General features: G+C 41.5%; 2 protein-coding genes across 3 annotated transcripts in view; one reads left to right on the top strand and one right to left on the bottom strand.

Annotated features, from left to right (window-relative positions):
• fam124a (family with sequence similarity 124 member A) overlaps positions 1 to 18255 on the top strand; it is a 39671-nt gene that overhangs the window by 9319 nt on the left and 12097 nt on the right. The window lies entirely within an intron of this gene.
• On the bottom strand, positions 5180 to 12589 carry LOC146965337 (polyunsaturated fatty acid lipoxygenase ALOX15B-like). Its single transcript, XM_085765459.1, has 15 exons — positions 12460 to 12589; positions 10108 to 10267; positions 9641 to 9845; positions 9442 to 9523; positions 9019 to 9141; positions 8822 to 8925; positions 8257 to 8423; positions 7994 to 8137; positions 7536 to 7739; positions 7280 to 7366; positions 6986 to 7155; positions 6533 to 6654; positions 6319 to 6419; positions 5495 to 5665; positions 5180 to 5401 (listed from the first exon to the last, which is right to left on the bottom strand). The coding sequence occupies exons 2-15, from the start codon at positions 10258 to 10260 to the stop codon at positions 5222 to 5224; spliced, it is 2013 nt and encodes a 670-aa protein (XP_085621585.1). The 5' UTR covers positions 10261 to 10267; positions 12460 to 12589; the 3' UTR covers positions 5180 to 5221.

Below are 18255 nucleotides of genomic sequence, written 5' to 3'. Positions count from 1 at the left end.
GATGGAAAATGCAAATTGCAGCCTGTCCTCTCTGCTGCCTACAGATGCTGTGTGTGTGTGTATGTGTGTGTGAAGCATCTTTGAGCTTTCAATAGAAGGTAAATAGGTTTTGATTCAAGAGGCCTCAAGTGAGCCCCACCCCAAACACTTAATCACACAACCTCACTTTCTATTGGTCACAGCAGATGATTGTCCATTCAACCAGAGTGACCTGAGACCTCTGCCCCGAATGGTTTTCTGCGTGTGTGTATGTGTGTTCATACATGTAAGACAGAGGGGCTTGGCTGTCAGAGTAATAAATGTTTTTAGGCCAGACATGGGGGGGATTTTCAAACTGCCCAGAGGTCAGACTGTAACAGAGAAGAGAGACCCATACAAATACACTAACGGAGATGTAAACAGAAAAAGACGTGCTGGATTTGTCACACTTGAATTCCTGAAAAATATACTGTCAATGTATTTATTATGAGCAGATGGAGACTCATGAAAATTTATACCACAGCCTGAATCCAGGGGAGAGAAAAAATTGGATGAAAGATGAAAAGAAAACACGAGATGGATTCAGAAGATCTTGCTTTTTGCAGGTAGTGGTGAGCAAAACAAAGACTGTGAAAACACCCCTTTTTCCCCCCCTGAAAAAGACGAGGAAGGAAATGAAGATATCAAAAACAGTGAATTAAAAATAAATGTGCTTGAGCGTGTTGAACAGCTCAGTGGGTCTTTTATACCACAGAGGTCAAGATAGGATTGATAGTAGTGGTCTAACAAAAGAACTGGGAGTCACAGGGGGTTATATTTTCAGGGATCAACCTGTCACCAGCAGATGTTCAGTCAGTGAGACAAAGACACATATGTGTATGTACGAGTCAAGAGGTAACATCCAGGGCTGAAAAATGAACCCAACATGCAAGTGGAAAAGGCTGCAGTTCCTTGAATGGCCACATGAGGCTCTCTCCAAAAGCAAGTCAAACCCCACAGACTCCCATTTTAAAATGGAATTTATTTTTTTATAAAACTTGGCTGTTTAAGTTTTATTTAGGCTTAAAGTTCTGTATAGTTGAGGGTCTGTTGCATTGAATAACAGATGGGTGAGCTGCCGCAACCTGGTATGCCCTGAAGTCTTGACTTCACACATGCCCCGCCCATTTTTGGATTAGCCAAGAAGGAGGCGGAGTCAGGCAATGCTAAGACGAGACTCGTATATGTAATTTGAATCGTCTTGTGGACTCAAATGAGAGTTAAATGACTATACACCCAAGTGTTTGGCACTGATATCTGTATCTTGGGTCACATTAATAATATTTGTTGTGATGTATTAATGTCAGTGGGAAAATTAAAAAGTAAAAAACACTTTGCCTGCCAGTGCATCCAGTGATATTATGTCTTACTTACGGGGTGTTCCCACCAAACGCGATGAACGCGATTGAATCGCGCGTCAAATGAAATCGCGTCGCGCTAGACGCTCCAGTTTTGACGCTGGTTCAATATGCAAAAAACGCCTCGTCGCGGCATCGCGTCGCGCGACGAGCCCGCCCAAACAACAACATTTCTCCCACTATTTCATTCTCTGGCAGAGATAACCACCGTCGCTGCACTGTTCCTGTCCCTGTAGATGGGACAGGAACAGCGGTGTGGGTCTCTGGCTGCAGGAGGAGGAGGAGGAGACAGCTCCGTGAACTACTGTGTGACTGACCGCCTGTTGAGTGCTTTGGGACGGGGCGGCCGGCTCGCAGCGCCCGCTGGTTGAAAACAGCAGTGATAACGGGCTTTCAGGTCCGAATCTCCAAATCAGAAACGTTTGTAACAGCACCGGAAAAGCAACAGTGAAGAGCTGTGGCTTTGCAGCAGCTAATGGGGATCTGAATAATAAACTAAACTAAACCAGAAAACTTCTAATATTGTCAATAGACTCGCTCTGACTAAGCTGCCAAGGGAACACCAGTACGTCCGTACGTCAGCACGTCGGTGACGATCTCAAAGCTGATAGGCTGTCGCGGCGCGTCTTCACGCGAATTCGCCGCAAAAGTTCAATTATTTCAACTCGAGCGATGAAGCGTCATCGCGCCGGGCGACGCGATGGAGGCGATTTTTCGCGGCCAACGCGTCCATCGCGCCGCGCTATCGCGTCCATCGCATCGCCCGGCGCGATGACGCGACTAATCGCGTGTTTGCATTGACTTTACATGTAATCTCGACGCGCGATGAAGCGTCATCGCGTTTGGTGGGAACACCCCGTTAGGCAGGCAGTTGAATAGCAGGAGCAAGAACATGTGTGCGTGTGTGAGTCACTCCCAACTCCACTCTTTAAAATGTGTACATCACCAACACTGTTGTGTTTCAGCAGCTGGATCAAATATTTTACCAGTGAAAGTACAGGGTCCAGTAAAAGTTTTACTTCCTTCTTTTAAATAATTCAAAGTTTTCTGTGGTTTTAAGTTGGCAATTAGAACCACTGGGGGCATCACGCAGACATGTCAGACATGTACGGTATATACACAGGCTGATATAAAACACAGATGTATGTAACACAGATATTCTAGACATGAGCAAAACCAAACATCTGCTAAACATCACAATGCCAATTACCTAATGTTGATCCTTGGACGTTACGTTAATGTCCTGTGCCTGCTGGGCTTGTAGAGGCCCAATCCTATAGATCTTATAGATGCATCATTGAGAAGGAGAACAAGCAAAGCTACACCCACACACAATTACAAATTATGTAGCTCTAGTGAGTATTTATCAACCTGTCCTGTCTCACACTTTGAATACAGGTTGAAAGGATGTCTCTGTGTGTTCAGTGTCTCTTTGCCCTTCATCAGGATAAACATGACGCACTTGTCTTTTTTCGAGGAACAGAGCTGAGTATCTCTTTACATGCCAAACCACTAACGGTGATGCCAGCTGAGGTGTTTTCACACAGTCAATTAGCCAATTTAAATGGCACCGAATGGATCAAGGACCACCCATTACACCACACAAACACACAGAGACACACAAACACACACAGACACACACTCTTGGTGCTTTATGCCTAGTTGAAAGTAGAATATATACTGTATAGAGTTCTGCTATAAGGCTGCTTGGATTAAGTGTTACCAAATGTGCGTCTTCCAGAATGAGGTTTGGATCATGAGGCCAAGATCTCAGCTTAAATATGCTGCAGTTGGCTGTTTGTTAATGGTTTAATTGAAGCAGTGCTGTCTGTCAGCCTTGTTGTGGGCCATTCATGAAGTGTGAGCTCACTCTGTGCAGAGTCAGTGTACTATGTAGACAGAAACATGATGACTATGAGGTAGACGCTTTCGCAGATTCACTTCGTTCCTTTTACTCGACCTGGGTCCAAACAGGACCACATTTGGGTCAGGTTCAATTTATATTCAGACTAATGAGAAGTTTGGTTCCATTGCGTTGCAGCTGTTCTCACATCTGCGTGTTAACGTGTCTTAATAACTGCACTGCATCCAAGATTTTTCCCTAATAATTTATGCGCAGCAGCTGTGTGCTGGTTTTCCATTGATTGATCAGATCTGGTTTTAAATATTTAACCAATAAAGACCTAAAACTGGTGGCATTCAGCTGTAATGTGAGGGTGTTGTTTATCTTTATTAAATAAACATGCAGACTCTATTACAGTACAAGCTATCTTCATTGGTGATGCTCTTTACTTTGTCTTCTTTATCCCATACCATTAGCTATGAAAAATACCCATGGGTTTGTGGGTTTACTGATGTTCATAGCTGAGAGACGTGTGTTAAATGTTCAGCTAAATGGACGTGAACGTCCTCTAATGTGTTCCAGTAAAGAGAAACAAACACCCCAATAAATCTGTCACCATCAGATCCATACAGAGCGCGCTGCATGTTAATGTTTGAGTGAAGTCATAGGGCCGTGGCGGCATCATGAAATCTTCAACTCTCTGTCTGTCTGTTAAGCCAGACCGAGGTGTCCCTCCCTCCCAGGTCTGTCTGGACGGTGAAGATCACATGACATATATGAACTTGGACCAGCTCCTGGTGACTGACTCCTCACTAAACTGCTGCTTCTAATCTTTTCCCAACAACAGTTGCCTGTAACTCATCTAATCTATTTAATCCTTAAGTTTAAAACAAACATCTTTTTTATTTTTTGTTTTTTCAGCCAAGAATCGTGGCTCCACTTTACCGTCTGATTGCTTTTATCTCCTGTGAAACTGCAGGCTTGGCGGCGTTCGCATACAGACCTCTTTGTATATTTTGCTTTGGGAAAGGAAGTCGGCAATTCTCTTTTAGTTTCAGGTTCAGCTTATACCGCACTTAAAAGAGTCGTATCAGGCAAAAAATACAGAGCCACGTCAATTTGAGTCTTCAAGACGTAAACAAGCATGTTTGCTCTCATTGTGTCATCATATGTAGTGTAATTTAAGGCTTTAATTACGTGCAGAAATGCAGACTTGCATTTTTTTTCCATGAGCATTGAACTAATGAATGAGATGCAGCTGACAAGCAGAAAGCTTCATCAGACAAGAAAGAAATGTCTCAGTCTTTGTCATATGAGAAATTATTTTTCCTAACTGTGTGTTCATTTATTTCTCAGAACTTTCCCACCCTGTCTGTAACACACAGTCTCCATCTTATTGGTTCTTACTGAATGTAAACCTGTTTAAGTTTCTGCTTTTTTTTTAGCAAATAGTAAATGGTGCATTTGTTGGTGAATTTTATCTACGTGTGTGTGTGTGTGTGTGTGTGTGTGTGTGTGCACTTATGTACCTATCTAAGAGGGGACATCGGCGTCGTTACACCATCGTTACGGAGCGGCCCCTGCTGCAGTCAGACACCTGCACCGATGCATGAGGGGGGATAAATACGCTATCCTTTTATATCTCTCAATCCAAATGTGTTTTTCTGCACTTTATTTTGATGATGCAAGTCTGATCTTCACAGAGGATTAGGACAAGACATTCAGCATGACGTTGCAATCTGCGTCTTTGGCAATCTACGCTTGGTTTCACAGTTTCACAGCCCACAGCTACTACACAACACACATACACTGCATTGGTCAGGAAAAATAACAGTTTTATTAACATTTGAGTTGAGATAAAAACAATCAAACATTTTTGTTCAATGAACATATGGTACAACGATGTGACAAACTCTTCAGCGTAGCAGATTCACATCATATCTTTATCTTTTTATCATATCTAAAATTGACCAACAGCTGAGGGGGTCACACCTTCTGAGCTTCAAATGGCAACACTGTTTTCTACTTCCTCTGGATCCAAGTATGTGTATGGGATTTCCAGGCCCTTGTTTCTGACTTTGATGGCTGTGGTCAGCACTTCAAGTTCTCCCTGGAAGAGCTTGATCAGCTTGCAGGGAACCTCCTCAGTGAAATGGTCTTCATTGTACTGGCCAAGCTGAACCTAATGAACAATGGTACATTTTATTTTTTGTTCACCAACATTCAATGTAATGTTATGTTTATGTAACCTTTCAAAGTAGTCTTAAAAACTTACAAAGTCTGAAGACTGCTTGCTCAGTAGCCACATGATGGCCATGCCCTGAACTGTTGTGTTGACATCAGGGAAAGTCTGCAGCATCGTGGCCTCGCTTGTTGTCCCCTTTGCTGTTGGTGGAGGGAGTTGTAGGGCGATGGGAGTGTTGGGCATCCAGCCACCATAGTCATACTACGATAAACAGATATTTAATGGAGGACTAGTTAGAATGATTTGAGGGATGAGCGCAGACTAAAATATTTCAACAATGGATAGACGGTCATCATATTTTGGGACAGAGACATTCATGGTCCCCAGAGGATGAATCCTATTTCACAATCCCCTGATTTTTCCTGTATCCCCACTACTAGGTACTATTTGTTCTGAGAGAAATCTTTCAGGGCTGGATTGGCATTAAGTTTGGTTTACACGTCCATGTTTTTTCACTGGTATCACCACTGGAGCCAAATTAACACTTTGGTTCATGACAAATACCTAAAGTACCTTCACCTGTCATTACAATAAGCCTCAGTTGTATTTTGTCTTTTGTGTTAATTATAAAATGTTAAAATAAAAATCAGAATGCATTGTTAGCATTGTCCTTGAGCATTTCAGCATTTGCTGTATTTACCTGGGAGCACCAGCAAGTACAGACTCACAGTCCTGCTGCTTGTAGAGTTTTGGCTTTGTTTCCTAAAAGTTACCCTCAAGGTCAAATGTCCCCTATTTGGCCAGAATTCATCTATCTCTCTCCAGTAAAGAGAAAAACTCCGAGGACTCTTCAACCCATCCAAAAAATTACAGCCACACCTTAATTGAATAATCAGTAAATTAAAAGGATTCACCTGTCCAGCATTCACAGCTGCATGCTGGGCTGAGCCAGTGAAGATCACCATGGTTACAAACTTGATCAGCTCAGCCACCGTGGTAAATCTCTGAGGAATTCCTAAGAATTAGACAGCAAAGTAAAATTTAAGTCTGAGTCATGATTGATGTCAAATATGTAAACACAGTCTATGTAGCCAACATGTATAGCACCATTTTTTCTTTTAACCCCACCTGTCTCTGCTTGAGAAAGGAATCCGTGTTCAAAAATGTCCTCAATCCACTTCTGCAGCTCAGAGTCTTTCTGGACCTCAGCGTCATTCTTGTAGTAGTAGCCGAGTATTCCCTCCACAAACCTTTGAGAAATGTGGATAAGTAGGCTATTGTAAAACACATTTCTACTTGACTTCCTTCCTTTAGTTCAAGACATTAGGGAATGGTGTTTTTTGGGAAGTTGGTGCAATGGCTGAGAGAGTGGACAACATAACTTTAAAGTAAGTTTTAAGTTAAAAGCTGAGATCTCTAAAGCTACCCATAACCATCATTTGACACACATTGTACAAACTGTGTTTTTCACCTCACTGCACTTTTTAGGTCTCTGAATTCATACAAATTAACCCAACCAAGGTGTAGCCTAAGTCTCCATCTTGTATAAAGAAAATGCTGAATGGAAACTGCAAAAAGTACCTGAAGATGACATCCCAAAGCCCCAGTCCATCATCCCTGTAGTAGTAGTTTGGCACATCCTCAAGTCCACGCTCAGCAATGTCTTCTGGTATACAGAGGGAGCTGTAGGTCACTGATGACAGCGATCGCTTCAGGATTTTCAGCATCGCCTCTCCACCAGAGGATGCAAACTAGAGAACGACCACATATGAAAGCAATGTAGTGAACAACAAACAAACAGTAGTCGTGATACTGAAGAAAAAAAATAAACACCCTAATGTGCAGGTAATGGTTTACTGAAGGTGTCATTCTTACCCGGTTAAAAAATCCCTCCTCAGATATTAGACGCTGTCGAGCCAAGAAGTTGATCTGCAGAGTGTAGCGTGCGTGAGGAATGAGCAGCTGACGGAAAGAGGGAACTCTGTTATTCACAATAGTACTTGTTGACAAAGTCAGAAATTTTGATGCTTCTACCGTGTAGCAGATACAATTACAGTTCATCAAATTCAGTAGGTAGAAAAACAAACAAACAGCAAATTATGGTCAATTCTTCACTCTCCCATTCAGTTACCTTGTACAGCGGATGCACCATGGGAACGTTGCGCAGCAGTGACACTGCAAAAACTTCAGCCAGCAGGTGAGTGCGCAGCAGGTGGACGTTGAGTTGATGCTCGCTGAAATCTGCACTTCTCACAAAAATCTTGGCCATCAACCAGTCGTACTCAGAATCAGCAGGGACAAAGATTGGATTGTCAGGTGCTGGTGTCTGCTTCAGCTACAGGGTGCAGACAGAGGGTCACAGTTAATTCACCCTCATTGATCCAATACCAGCAGAGAGGATACTAAGAATACTAGCCACAGTAGCAGCTAGTTGCAAAAGAACCTATAGTGTCTTGCTTTAGGGCACATTTATCAAAGCAAATGCCTCCTGAAGCAGCTGAGCCAACATCTCACCTTTCAGCGATAGCCACCAATCAATACTCTAATTTCCACCTTTAGTATCAACCATATTAATCTTGCTAATCTCACCTGAATAGCAATTGGCATCAATTTGTCATCAGGTGTTTTGTGGAGCAGAACGAGGGGAGCCATGAGGTAATGCTTCTTCCCATTGATGATGTGTGGTTCAAGTCCATCCAAACGCTTGTAGTCACACAGGTATATGTTGCCATTCTGTTTGATTTTTTTAGTGGGGACAAGAAATTACTTGACTTTCACCTATATTGCTTGGATATGAAATTTGCATACTGAATTACTATTACTAAGTTTTTGAGTCAGTATGAAACACTTACCTTCATTTCATCTGCCAAGCTACACTGACCCCTGAGGAAGACCATGTCATCAGTGACAGGGAAATTTCTGGGTAGGACCTTGCAGCGTTGAATCAACATGGGGTTCACACCATTTAGAAACTGGTAGGCGAAGAGAGCATCCTCCCTCCAGTGTTGTTGGACATATTCTGGAGAAAGAGCAAATTTGAATGTCATTTTCATTATCTTAACTGGGACAACGAGGATATGGTAAACAATGTGTTTCACAGACTGGAATAGGTGTTATTTTTTTTCAAGGACAGCTCTGAGTCTTGATTGTTTGCAATTTACTACGTCAATAGTTTTCTCATAAGCAAAGCTGAGAATTATGGTGAAATTTCTTCATGTTTTGACCAATGTTTCCCCCTGCGTATTTTTATCCATTTAAGGAGGCAAGTAAAGGAGCCAATAGATTATTCAGTATGAATCTTATCACAGGGATAATAACTTTTGAATATTTCTTAGTTGGCGTATTGGAATACAGGTGAATGTAAAGTATTATACATACAGTATCAAATATTTTATTATCCTGTTGCAATTGCAGCACCTGATATTTTCGTCCGTTTGCAGCGGAACGCGCGGTTGATGGCCTCAAGATCAGTCCACCGCTTTTTGTTATCATCCAGTCCCTTGAGGTGCAGTTCTGTCAGTCTGGAAAACAAAAACAGACACTTCGTCATGATTGCTTATCTAACTTTGATATGCAGACAGGTTGAAAGATTTAGATAGCTTTGAGAATTTTACACCGTTGCTGCAGTGAAGAGAAACTCTTTAGCCTTGGTGAAGGAGAAGCGGACCTCACAAGGCAGCGAACAAGGCCCATCCGCCTTCATGCAATGAGGTATTCCCTCTGCATACACACGCCAACTGGGGAAAATAGCACAGGAACAGCAAATTTAAAACATAGTATGAACAGAGTTATGAGGGGATTTGAACAGTAAATCTGCAGATACCCTGGCTGGCATCTTGACAAACATTCAGTATAACAACTGCCACATATGTCATAGTGTAATACGTTTTAATAAACCTTGGCAGGTGTCACAGTGTCATAAGATTGTTAATTTAACATTATGTGTGATGGATATGTCCAAACAAAGATGTGTGAGGTTTGGATTGTTAGCTCTGTGGTGCAAGATGCTAAACCATGTACAAGCTCTGATCTCTCACCGATAGTCCTCTGCTCGTTGTTTCAGTTCCAGCTCCCGATTGTACCGTCCAAGATGATGGTCGTCTTCAAAGATTTTCAGAGCTTGAAAAGAACAGAAAGATTTTTAAATGTTGAAATGGCCAATATTTTGGATGTTATTTTCTGTATTGTCTCCTGCCATTGTTGAACAGTATGTTCTGTAAACTAGTTTCCACAAACCTGTTGCCTCTCTGAAGCGGTGCACCTCGTTGTCAGTGATCCAGCGGTAGATGGGAAAGGTGTAGGTGTGTCCCTCGGGAGATTTCACTTCCACCTTGGTAAGGAACCATGACACCTCTGGGAGGAATGGAAGATGCTGTTTGTCTAGCTCTATCAGAACCAGCTTTCCCAGAGAGGTAGGGCAGGACACAGTCGAAGTACACACCTGGAGGTAATGACAGAAACAGTTGTTGTATAAATGTGTACATGACATGGAGACGACATAGATTTGCTCACCAAGACCTGAGCTGTAGCATCCAAATAATTAGGATCCCTAATGAAAAGGGATGAGCAAACAAAACATGCCCTGAATATGATACTGTGAGGCTGATTATGGGGGCTTTTCTAAATTGGTATTAAATGTGCCTATAGGCAGAGATGAGCCAGCATGCTGCACATTTAAACAGAGAGGGATATTCTCTACTTACTGCTCCTGTGACGATGGATGCGGCTCCTTTGAGGCCCACAAGCCGCTTACGATCACTTTGCCCATCTCTGCCCACCAGCTTTATGAAGACATTGATGAAAGCAGTGGCAGTGACACGACTGGTTGTGGATATCTTCACTTTGTAATCCACCATTTTCAATCTGGAAATCGTTATAAAAAATCCTGGTTGGAGAAGAATAACAACTAGAAAGAGCACTTCCTAACGGAAAATGCGTGTGAATGCTGAAAGCCATTGCTGAAGCCATGCTAAATTAGCAGTAGAAATTGACAAAGACATACTGGAATGGCATGTAACACAAACAGCTAAGGCGGGAATCAAACCCTGGACCTCATGATTGGCAACTTGGCAAACTAACCTCTCAACCACAGAGAAGATAAAACATACTGAGTTTTATACCGTGATAAATCAAACACTGTCCGATGCAGCTGTAGTTTAAATAGTTTAAACAAGAAGCAAGTTATCAGAAATAAACAGGAATACTGGGGGAATGATTCACTAACAAAGTTCTTGGGGCAAGATTTGAACCTGCAACCTTAGAGTCATCAGCCCAGTGGTCTAACCACTTGACTATAGCTGCATTCCACGAGAGAAAGGTAGAAGAAACACCTGTATAAGAGGCTCACTGCTTAAAAAAAGAAAGAAAGTGTAAATGAGCCACACCAAGTAAGCAGAGGACTTTTTTGTGACGTGTGACTATTTTTTGGTGAATTTTGACAAGTATAATGCCCTTTCCAGCAAATTACAAAGTTGAGCTCCTTCTAGTCTGCTGGTAAAAAGATTGTACTGGGGAGAATGGCAGAGAGAGCTCCCAGGCTGCATTTAAAAAATATTTAAGATTGGGGTGGTGTTTAGCTCAGTTGGTATAGCACCCGTCCCATGTGTTAAGGCTATAGTCCTCACTGCAGGCGACCCTGGTTATTCTCTAACTCTCTTTGCGTTTTTGACCAAAGATTCTAAGAATCCTCTCAGAGAGCTCCTAACTTAACCTAAAAATTCCTAGCAAGGAGTCTTAGCTTAGGAGTGATTCCACAACACTCTCAGAGAACTCTGAGCAAGGAGTGGACAGAAACTCCTATCTTAGTGAGGAGGTGTGGTTGACCCCCGTTGCTAGGTATGAGTCATCATTTCAAACGCTGTGATTGGTTGATCCTAAAAGTTAGATAAAGAGCACCCGCCCCATGTGTTGAGGCTATAGTCCTCACTGCAGGTGGCCCCGGTTCGAATCCTGTGTCGAGCAGTCCAATCCTGCATGTCTTTCTGCCTCCCATTTCCTGTCTCTCTCTCAACTGTTCTGTCAATTAAAGGCCGAAATGCCCAAAAAATATACTTTAAAAAAAAGCTAGATAAAAAAAATATACTTTTGGTGATAATGGGCAAAGGATGGACCCTCAAATCGATAAATTTAACCATAAAATCCAATCTTATGAAGACTGTGTAATTGTAAAAATTATTTAACATAAAAGAAAATATCTGTTAAATGAATAGTAAGCTATACTTTAAAATTATCCTACAAAATGTGTGAAAACTTGCACAGTATTCACATAGTGAAACTTAGATTTATTTGCTTATATTAATTACCATGCTGGTCATTTTTGCACTTTCAACTTTCCAACTCAATTTGGTATTAACAAGGGTAAAATGGCTCAGCTTTAATCAGTGTCTGTGATTGCTGACCGGCCTATAAGAAGCAGTGTTGGTTGGCTTTGAAATCTACCACAAACCAGTGAATAGCAATGGAGAAGAAAAGAACAAGGAAACCCAACTGGACAGAGGAACAGGAACAATCTGTAGCGTTTCATTAATTCACTGACATCCAGTGTTTGGAGAATATCTCTCCTGCCTCTTCTGTCCACCATTTTGTCCTCTGCTTAGGGAACTCCTAAGCCACTTAAAAGTCCTCTTCCCTACTCTTAACAGATCCCACCTTAGGAGCTCTCTTAAGAGCTAGGATTCTTTAGGAATAGCTTTTATCTTTACTAGGATCTACTCTTAACTTTTAGGAGAAATTCTAAGAAAACATCATGATTCTAAGAATTTTCTTAGAATTTGGCCACTAGGAGCAACTCTTTGCACTAAGAATCTTTAGGAATACGGCCCCAGATTTTTAGCCAGAAGACAAGTGTGGCTACAAACTGTGGACAAATTCTTGTGTGTAGAGTATCATTTGTAGCTTTGGTAGCAGTTTCAGAAGAAAAGATCCAGTCGCTTTTTTGGCTCTCCTGCACTCTAGCAATGATGTCACCACTCTGACCAAACACCATACACACTCATTTAATTGAAAAGTGTGAAATTAGAGAGAATAAGAGAGAATAAGAGAATATACAGACAAACCTCTTGTTAGGGAGGAATTTGTGGTGATGCCGGTGAAGAGGAAGAAGTACCAGAGTCCTGGAGGTCTTATGCTGAAGGAGTTTATTTAGGCTCGATCGAGGAGAACAGAAGAGTCGTCAACACAGCATAAGTGCGTGACCCCACCTCAATTCCAAGGGTCAAACAGCAAAGCTCAGATTCTTATCCTAGATTCTTATCCTAGCCGAGACAGCAAAAGGGGGGGGATGTTAACATCCAATTGGCTAATAGTGCATAAACACACCTCTTAGCAGGGCTTTGTATGAAGTTTCACAGGTTTCATACTGTTGGTTAATTATTTATAAATCAGTGTATGTCAGGGAAGGATGAGGAAGTGTTCAAGGTAAATCAGTGCAGAAATGTCTTGAATACAGTGTATACATGTTACCCCTTGTTAGGATCACATTGTTGTTGGTTTTGGACACACCACAGACCTATATCTGATAAGATTTGTTTGCTTTAACACAATACTTACAATAGTCACCACACTCTATCATTGTGTAACTTAAGGGTGGATTTATACAGTGCTTGATTTGTGCCGGATCCTGCCTGAACAAGATCTGGCACCTTGCCGGCACCTCACCGATTGGATCCAGGACCTCCTCTGTCAATCAAATGTGTTATATGTGTTTGATGGCTTCTGAAGCTTAAAGCCCCAGTATGTAACTTATTTGGCATTTTATTAGCAAAAATCTAATATTGCTTTCATAAATACGTATTTCACTGAAGTCGAATCACACCCGCATACAAATGAAAGCTTTCTCGTACCTTAGAATGAGTTCTTACAAGTCGTTATAAATATACAAGGGGGGGCGCACCGAACCGAGGCGGCCATGTTGCATCGCCATTTTTTTACGTTCAGTGGCAGCGTGACCGTAGGTATCCACAGAAACTCACTGGAGCTGTCGGCTCGGGGAGAAAGTTTTCGAGGTAACGCCTGTTAAAACTGTCACCACTGTGTAGTGTGAGGAAGGACGGAGGCACTGATGCTGCATTCAGGTGCATTCTTGTGCAGTCAGGCACCTGAATGACGCCGTCGGCAAACCAACCGGATGTCATTTTACTTGACGAGAGAAAGACGGGAAAACGTGGGTTAGGTAAACAATACGACATCACCATGACAACATATTGTCACTCCTGTATTGTTTTGCCTCGTGCTGGCGGACCACTTGTTTACATAGACGCTTGTTTATCCTGTTACATGCAGCGTCTGTTGTCTGTCTGACGTCTGCCCGATTTCACGTGAACGCAACATCAAGAATACGTTCAGATATGCAACCACACCGCTAGATGGGGGTAATTCCTACATATTATACCTTTTAAACTTATCAAAATGAAACACAGATGATTTCTGATCATTTATTTCTCAGACCGCCATAGCGGTCATATTGCAGCTGCTATGTCACAAGAGTTATTACAATGTTTCCATTTCATGACTTCTGCCACCGCGCTTGTATTTTCTTTTCTTTTCTTTTCTTTTTGCGCGCTGTAGAAAGGACACAAGTGTGCACCAAATTTCACACACAACGTAAACAATGTGACTGTATACATGTAGATAGTGCAGCGGCAGAGGTCTGTTTTGGCCCAAGTCCCAAGGGAGTCGGTGTAATAAAAAAAGTTAATGAATTGTATTTAACAACAATTCACACGGTAATTTAGAGAAAAGTGCAGGAATAGAAGCAGCGTGCTAATGAGCTGATCTGTGCGTGTGTGTGTTGATCTCTCTCGTGCTCTGTTTAGGTTAAATAAACACAAACAGGCTACAAACACACGCACATTGGCCTCTCGTATTTGTCAATCGTGGTGGTTTATTTTGAAAATTGTTATAATTTTGAAAATTGGCCTGATTCTCTCGTGATTCTTGGTTTGACTTCCTGCCCCAGGGCTTTGTATCAAGTTTCACAGGTTTCATAATTATACCGCTGGTTACTTATTTATAAATATTGTATTGTGGGGTGATGTCAGGGAAGGATGAGGAAGTGTGCAGCACAGACTTCACTAAGTTCAAGGTAAATCAGTGCAGAAATGTCTTGAATACAGCGTATACAGTTACATGATTATTATCTCCTCTGCTCTAAGACACACTACTATTACCCCTTGTTAGGATCACATTGTTGTTGGTTTTGGACTTTTTAGTTGAATTTTTTGACAATATGAAGTAAATTACAGAATATCACCGGCAGTCAGAGGTTCTCAAACCTTCTTTCACATCAAGGACCTTGAACACACCACGGACCTATATCTGATAAGATTTGTTTGCTTTTCAATGTTTTACTCCAGGAAGTGTTTTGAAGCCCATGACCACAATAGTCACCACACTCTATCACTGTATAATTTAAGGGTGGATTTATAGTGAAAATAGATTATCCCCCTTTTTTACAGGGGACCACCCTTGAGGACCTCCACCTCGAAACATGTCCCACATACAGATCATGTACATGGGAGACTTTAGAGAAGGTAACTTGGCACAATCTGAGTAACGGTGAAACGTCTGTGTGTTTAACTCTGAAATAATAAGCAGTTAAGGTTTTACTGAACTTTATATTAGAGTCAAGACTTAACATTTTAATTTCCTTGGCACCGCTCAAACTGACGTACGAGTATTGGACCTTATATCTTTTCTTTTTTTATTCCTTCTTCTTTTTACCAGATGACAAAGAGGGGCCCCCATCTTGAATTTCCTCCTTCAGTTGTTTTGACTTAAGCTAAGGGCCAGGCTGGCGAAAGCATTGACTGCAGTGCTTACACACACACACATACTGAAACACACACACACAAAACACACTCTGAGGCCTTCGTTGAGTTTTCGCTGCTAATCACTCTCATATGTGCAGGGGCCACTGGAAGGCGTGTTGTTTTATCTCACGTCATCATCTGCGCGTATGGCTGCGAGCATGTGTTGTCGGTTAACACTTAAACGCAGCGCGAAGGTAAAAGCCTCTGGGAATTGGAAACGACAGGCCCGTCTATAAAGGAGCAAATAGATTTTGTGTGTGTGTGTTTATCGAGGACAGTTGTGTGCATGGCATGAATGTGTGCGCAGTCAGTCGAGTCAGAACATCAGCATCGGCTTGAAGACTCGAGTGGATTAAAAGCTTAGAGACACACTCCTCCAGAGCTTTACACACAAACCCCCTTCATTCCCTTCACAGGATTGGGGTGACTTAATCTCTAATTTATTCTCCTCGGTGCCAGCTCCCCATTAACCCTTATTGCTGAAGGAAAAGCCTCAGTCAGACTGAACATGTACATGCTATTATAGTCCACTGTACCCAAAATAAACTAACTCAGCACTTTGAGTATTTGTCTGCTTCAGTTTGTTGTTTTTCGTGACTGATGCATCTGTGAATCTTCAGAGTTTATATAATTAAACTTGTGCTAACAACTAATTTGTCAAACTCACAATAAAACAAACAAGATTTTCTAAAAAACTCTGGAGGTCTCTTGATGAAGCTGGATAGAAAAAGCCGACAAAGATGAAAGCTGGTAAATAAAATAAAATCTGTAGTTTTTCAGGCTTTGTTTGTTACTTCTCCAACCTTTATTGAGACAAATAGTACTTTGTACTGTTCAGTGTAGTTCAACAGCACCAGAAACCGCAGCCTCCATAATGATGATGGAGTTGAATCAACAAAAATGAAACACTGTAACCTTCATGAAGGTTGGATTTATTGTGGGACTGCATAAATGTTGGGTTTATATGAGTTTATATTGATAAGAGCCCAAAGAAAAAGCATCAGTGGAGGATTTAAAGTGATATTCTGCTGAAACGGTGATATGCTGTCTGAGATTTTACACGCCTAACAGTATCAGATAAAGTACAAATTCCTTTTTTGTGTGTGCATATTTTACCTATTAACCTAAACAATAAAAACCTAGGTTAAAAGAAGGTTTGAGGAACAAATGTGTCTTTAAACAAGTCCAACGTGCTACTTAAGTCTTAAGACCTTAAATAAAGTTGATTATGTAACACACCTGTGTTAGGCCTGTTATCTCTGTGTGGATCAAGTTTCTAATTGAAGCATGAAGGACTGATATCTTCACATGATGATACTGCCTTCAGTTTCAATATCAGTGTTATGTTGTGATGAGGAAAGATGCAGCACAGACAATGTACATGAATAACTGCACAAACAACCTATAAAGTCTTATTATCATTCATGTTTTTGCAGAAAAACATAATTTCTTTTCTGTCAAGGATTTAAAAATCTAATTGGATCGCACTCGTCCACGTGTTTCACACTGAATTTTGGGTCGAGATGTGAGATGCCAAAGAGATGGATAATGATTCTAATGCGATCAGGCAGAAGGAAACAAGGGTGTGTACTGTATGTGTGTGTGTGTGTGTGTGTGTGTGCAGCAGTGTGTCTGTGGCCTCGATCCAGACCCAAACTTAGGTTGTTATTTAATCCCTGTGTCATTTTAGTTACCGACATCCCAACAAGAACTTTGGCTAAATACAGAGAAATAAGAAAAACAAGGAAGTAGCGCTGGAGTGAGGAAAAGAAAAACCAGCAATCGAGACAAAACAGCTGAAAACATGGAAAGAAAAAGACAAATAAGAAGGGTAGAAACTTTAACAACATGAAACTGAGACGTTTGGACAGGAAGGGGTTTTGAACCGAAGCTGCAGTGACTCATTTTATCTCCTGATTTGCCGCTGCGCTGTTTTCTTTTTTGTTTATCATCACTTCTAATGTGGCAGAACTTGGACAAAGGCCTCGGCTCTGTTGAGGCTGTTTTTTCGGCTCATTTGAGTTTCTGACTCCTGAGTGACTCCTACATGAGCTGAGTGAGTGTGGTGGAGGTTTGTGTTGTGTCTGTCTGTGTGAGACTGTGCGATGTGCTGTGCAGTAAATACCCTTAAAGATCCCTATCATCCCTGTGTTTGCAGCATTGATGCCACCCACATGTCAGGGAGACAGACATTGATTCTAATGGGATCAGGCGGACGTTAATGAACATCGGGATCTGTGTGTGTGTGTGACGTGTGTGTGTGTTTCTGGGCCAAGCCGTCTGTGCCCGGGCATACGGCTTATGCTTGCTGCAGATCCTTCCTTTATCTGGTTAGACTAAACTGAGCCACTTAAGGACACTTTGAGTCTTGGTTTGACAGCATTGTTTGAGTCAGAATCCAAACTTAAATCTGCTTATTGGACCTGATTCCTCTCAAATCACCTCATCCAATCGATTTACAGCTCAGTTTGTTGGAGTTTCAAGTTGTAAAAGTCGATGACAGACATTCAAGTCGTCTTTCTTTTTGTAGTGATATTGTCCATCACAGATAAGTCATGAAAACAGAATGAGGAAGTATTACAGTATAGATATACTTTAAAATTGCTCTCTTCACCATCATCCTCTGCAGAATAAGACTGGGAAAGTGCATTTTGATTTGCTTATACTTTGTGGTTTTGTTATTTTTGGTCTATTCTGCTATTTCATGTGAGTGATGAGGGATTCCTCCTCAGTTGCTCACTGGTTTCTTCCATTGTTTCACCCATTAAAGTTCTTTATATGGGGATTTAGTTCGATTCTAACTATTTCAGTGGTTTCACTCCCCAATGGTTGTGGTTGTTTTAATTTATACAGTAAAAAGAAGTTGAGAAGAAATGTAAAATCTCGGTGAAGATGACGTCTGTTTTGTTGCCACCAGTTCAGGCTGATGAGACATTGTGAGAACAACCAGATCGAAATGTGTTTTTATGAAGTTCAAGAATGAAACTCAGCATAATGTACAAATATATCTTGAGATTCTATTATATATGAGAACATATCTAT

This window comes from Trachurus japonicus, chromosome 21 (assembly GCF_045865225.1).
Source record: "Trachurus japonicus isolate A0001 chromosome 21, Traja_1.0".
NCBI lineage: Eukaryota > Metazoa > Chordata > Actinopteri > Carangiformes > Carangidae > Trachurus > Trachurus japonicus.
This window is presented reverse-complemented; position numbering and strand designations above follow the sequence as displayed.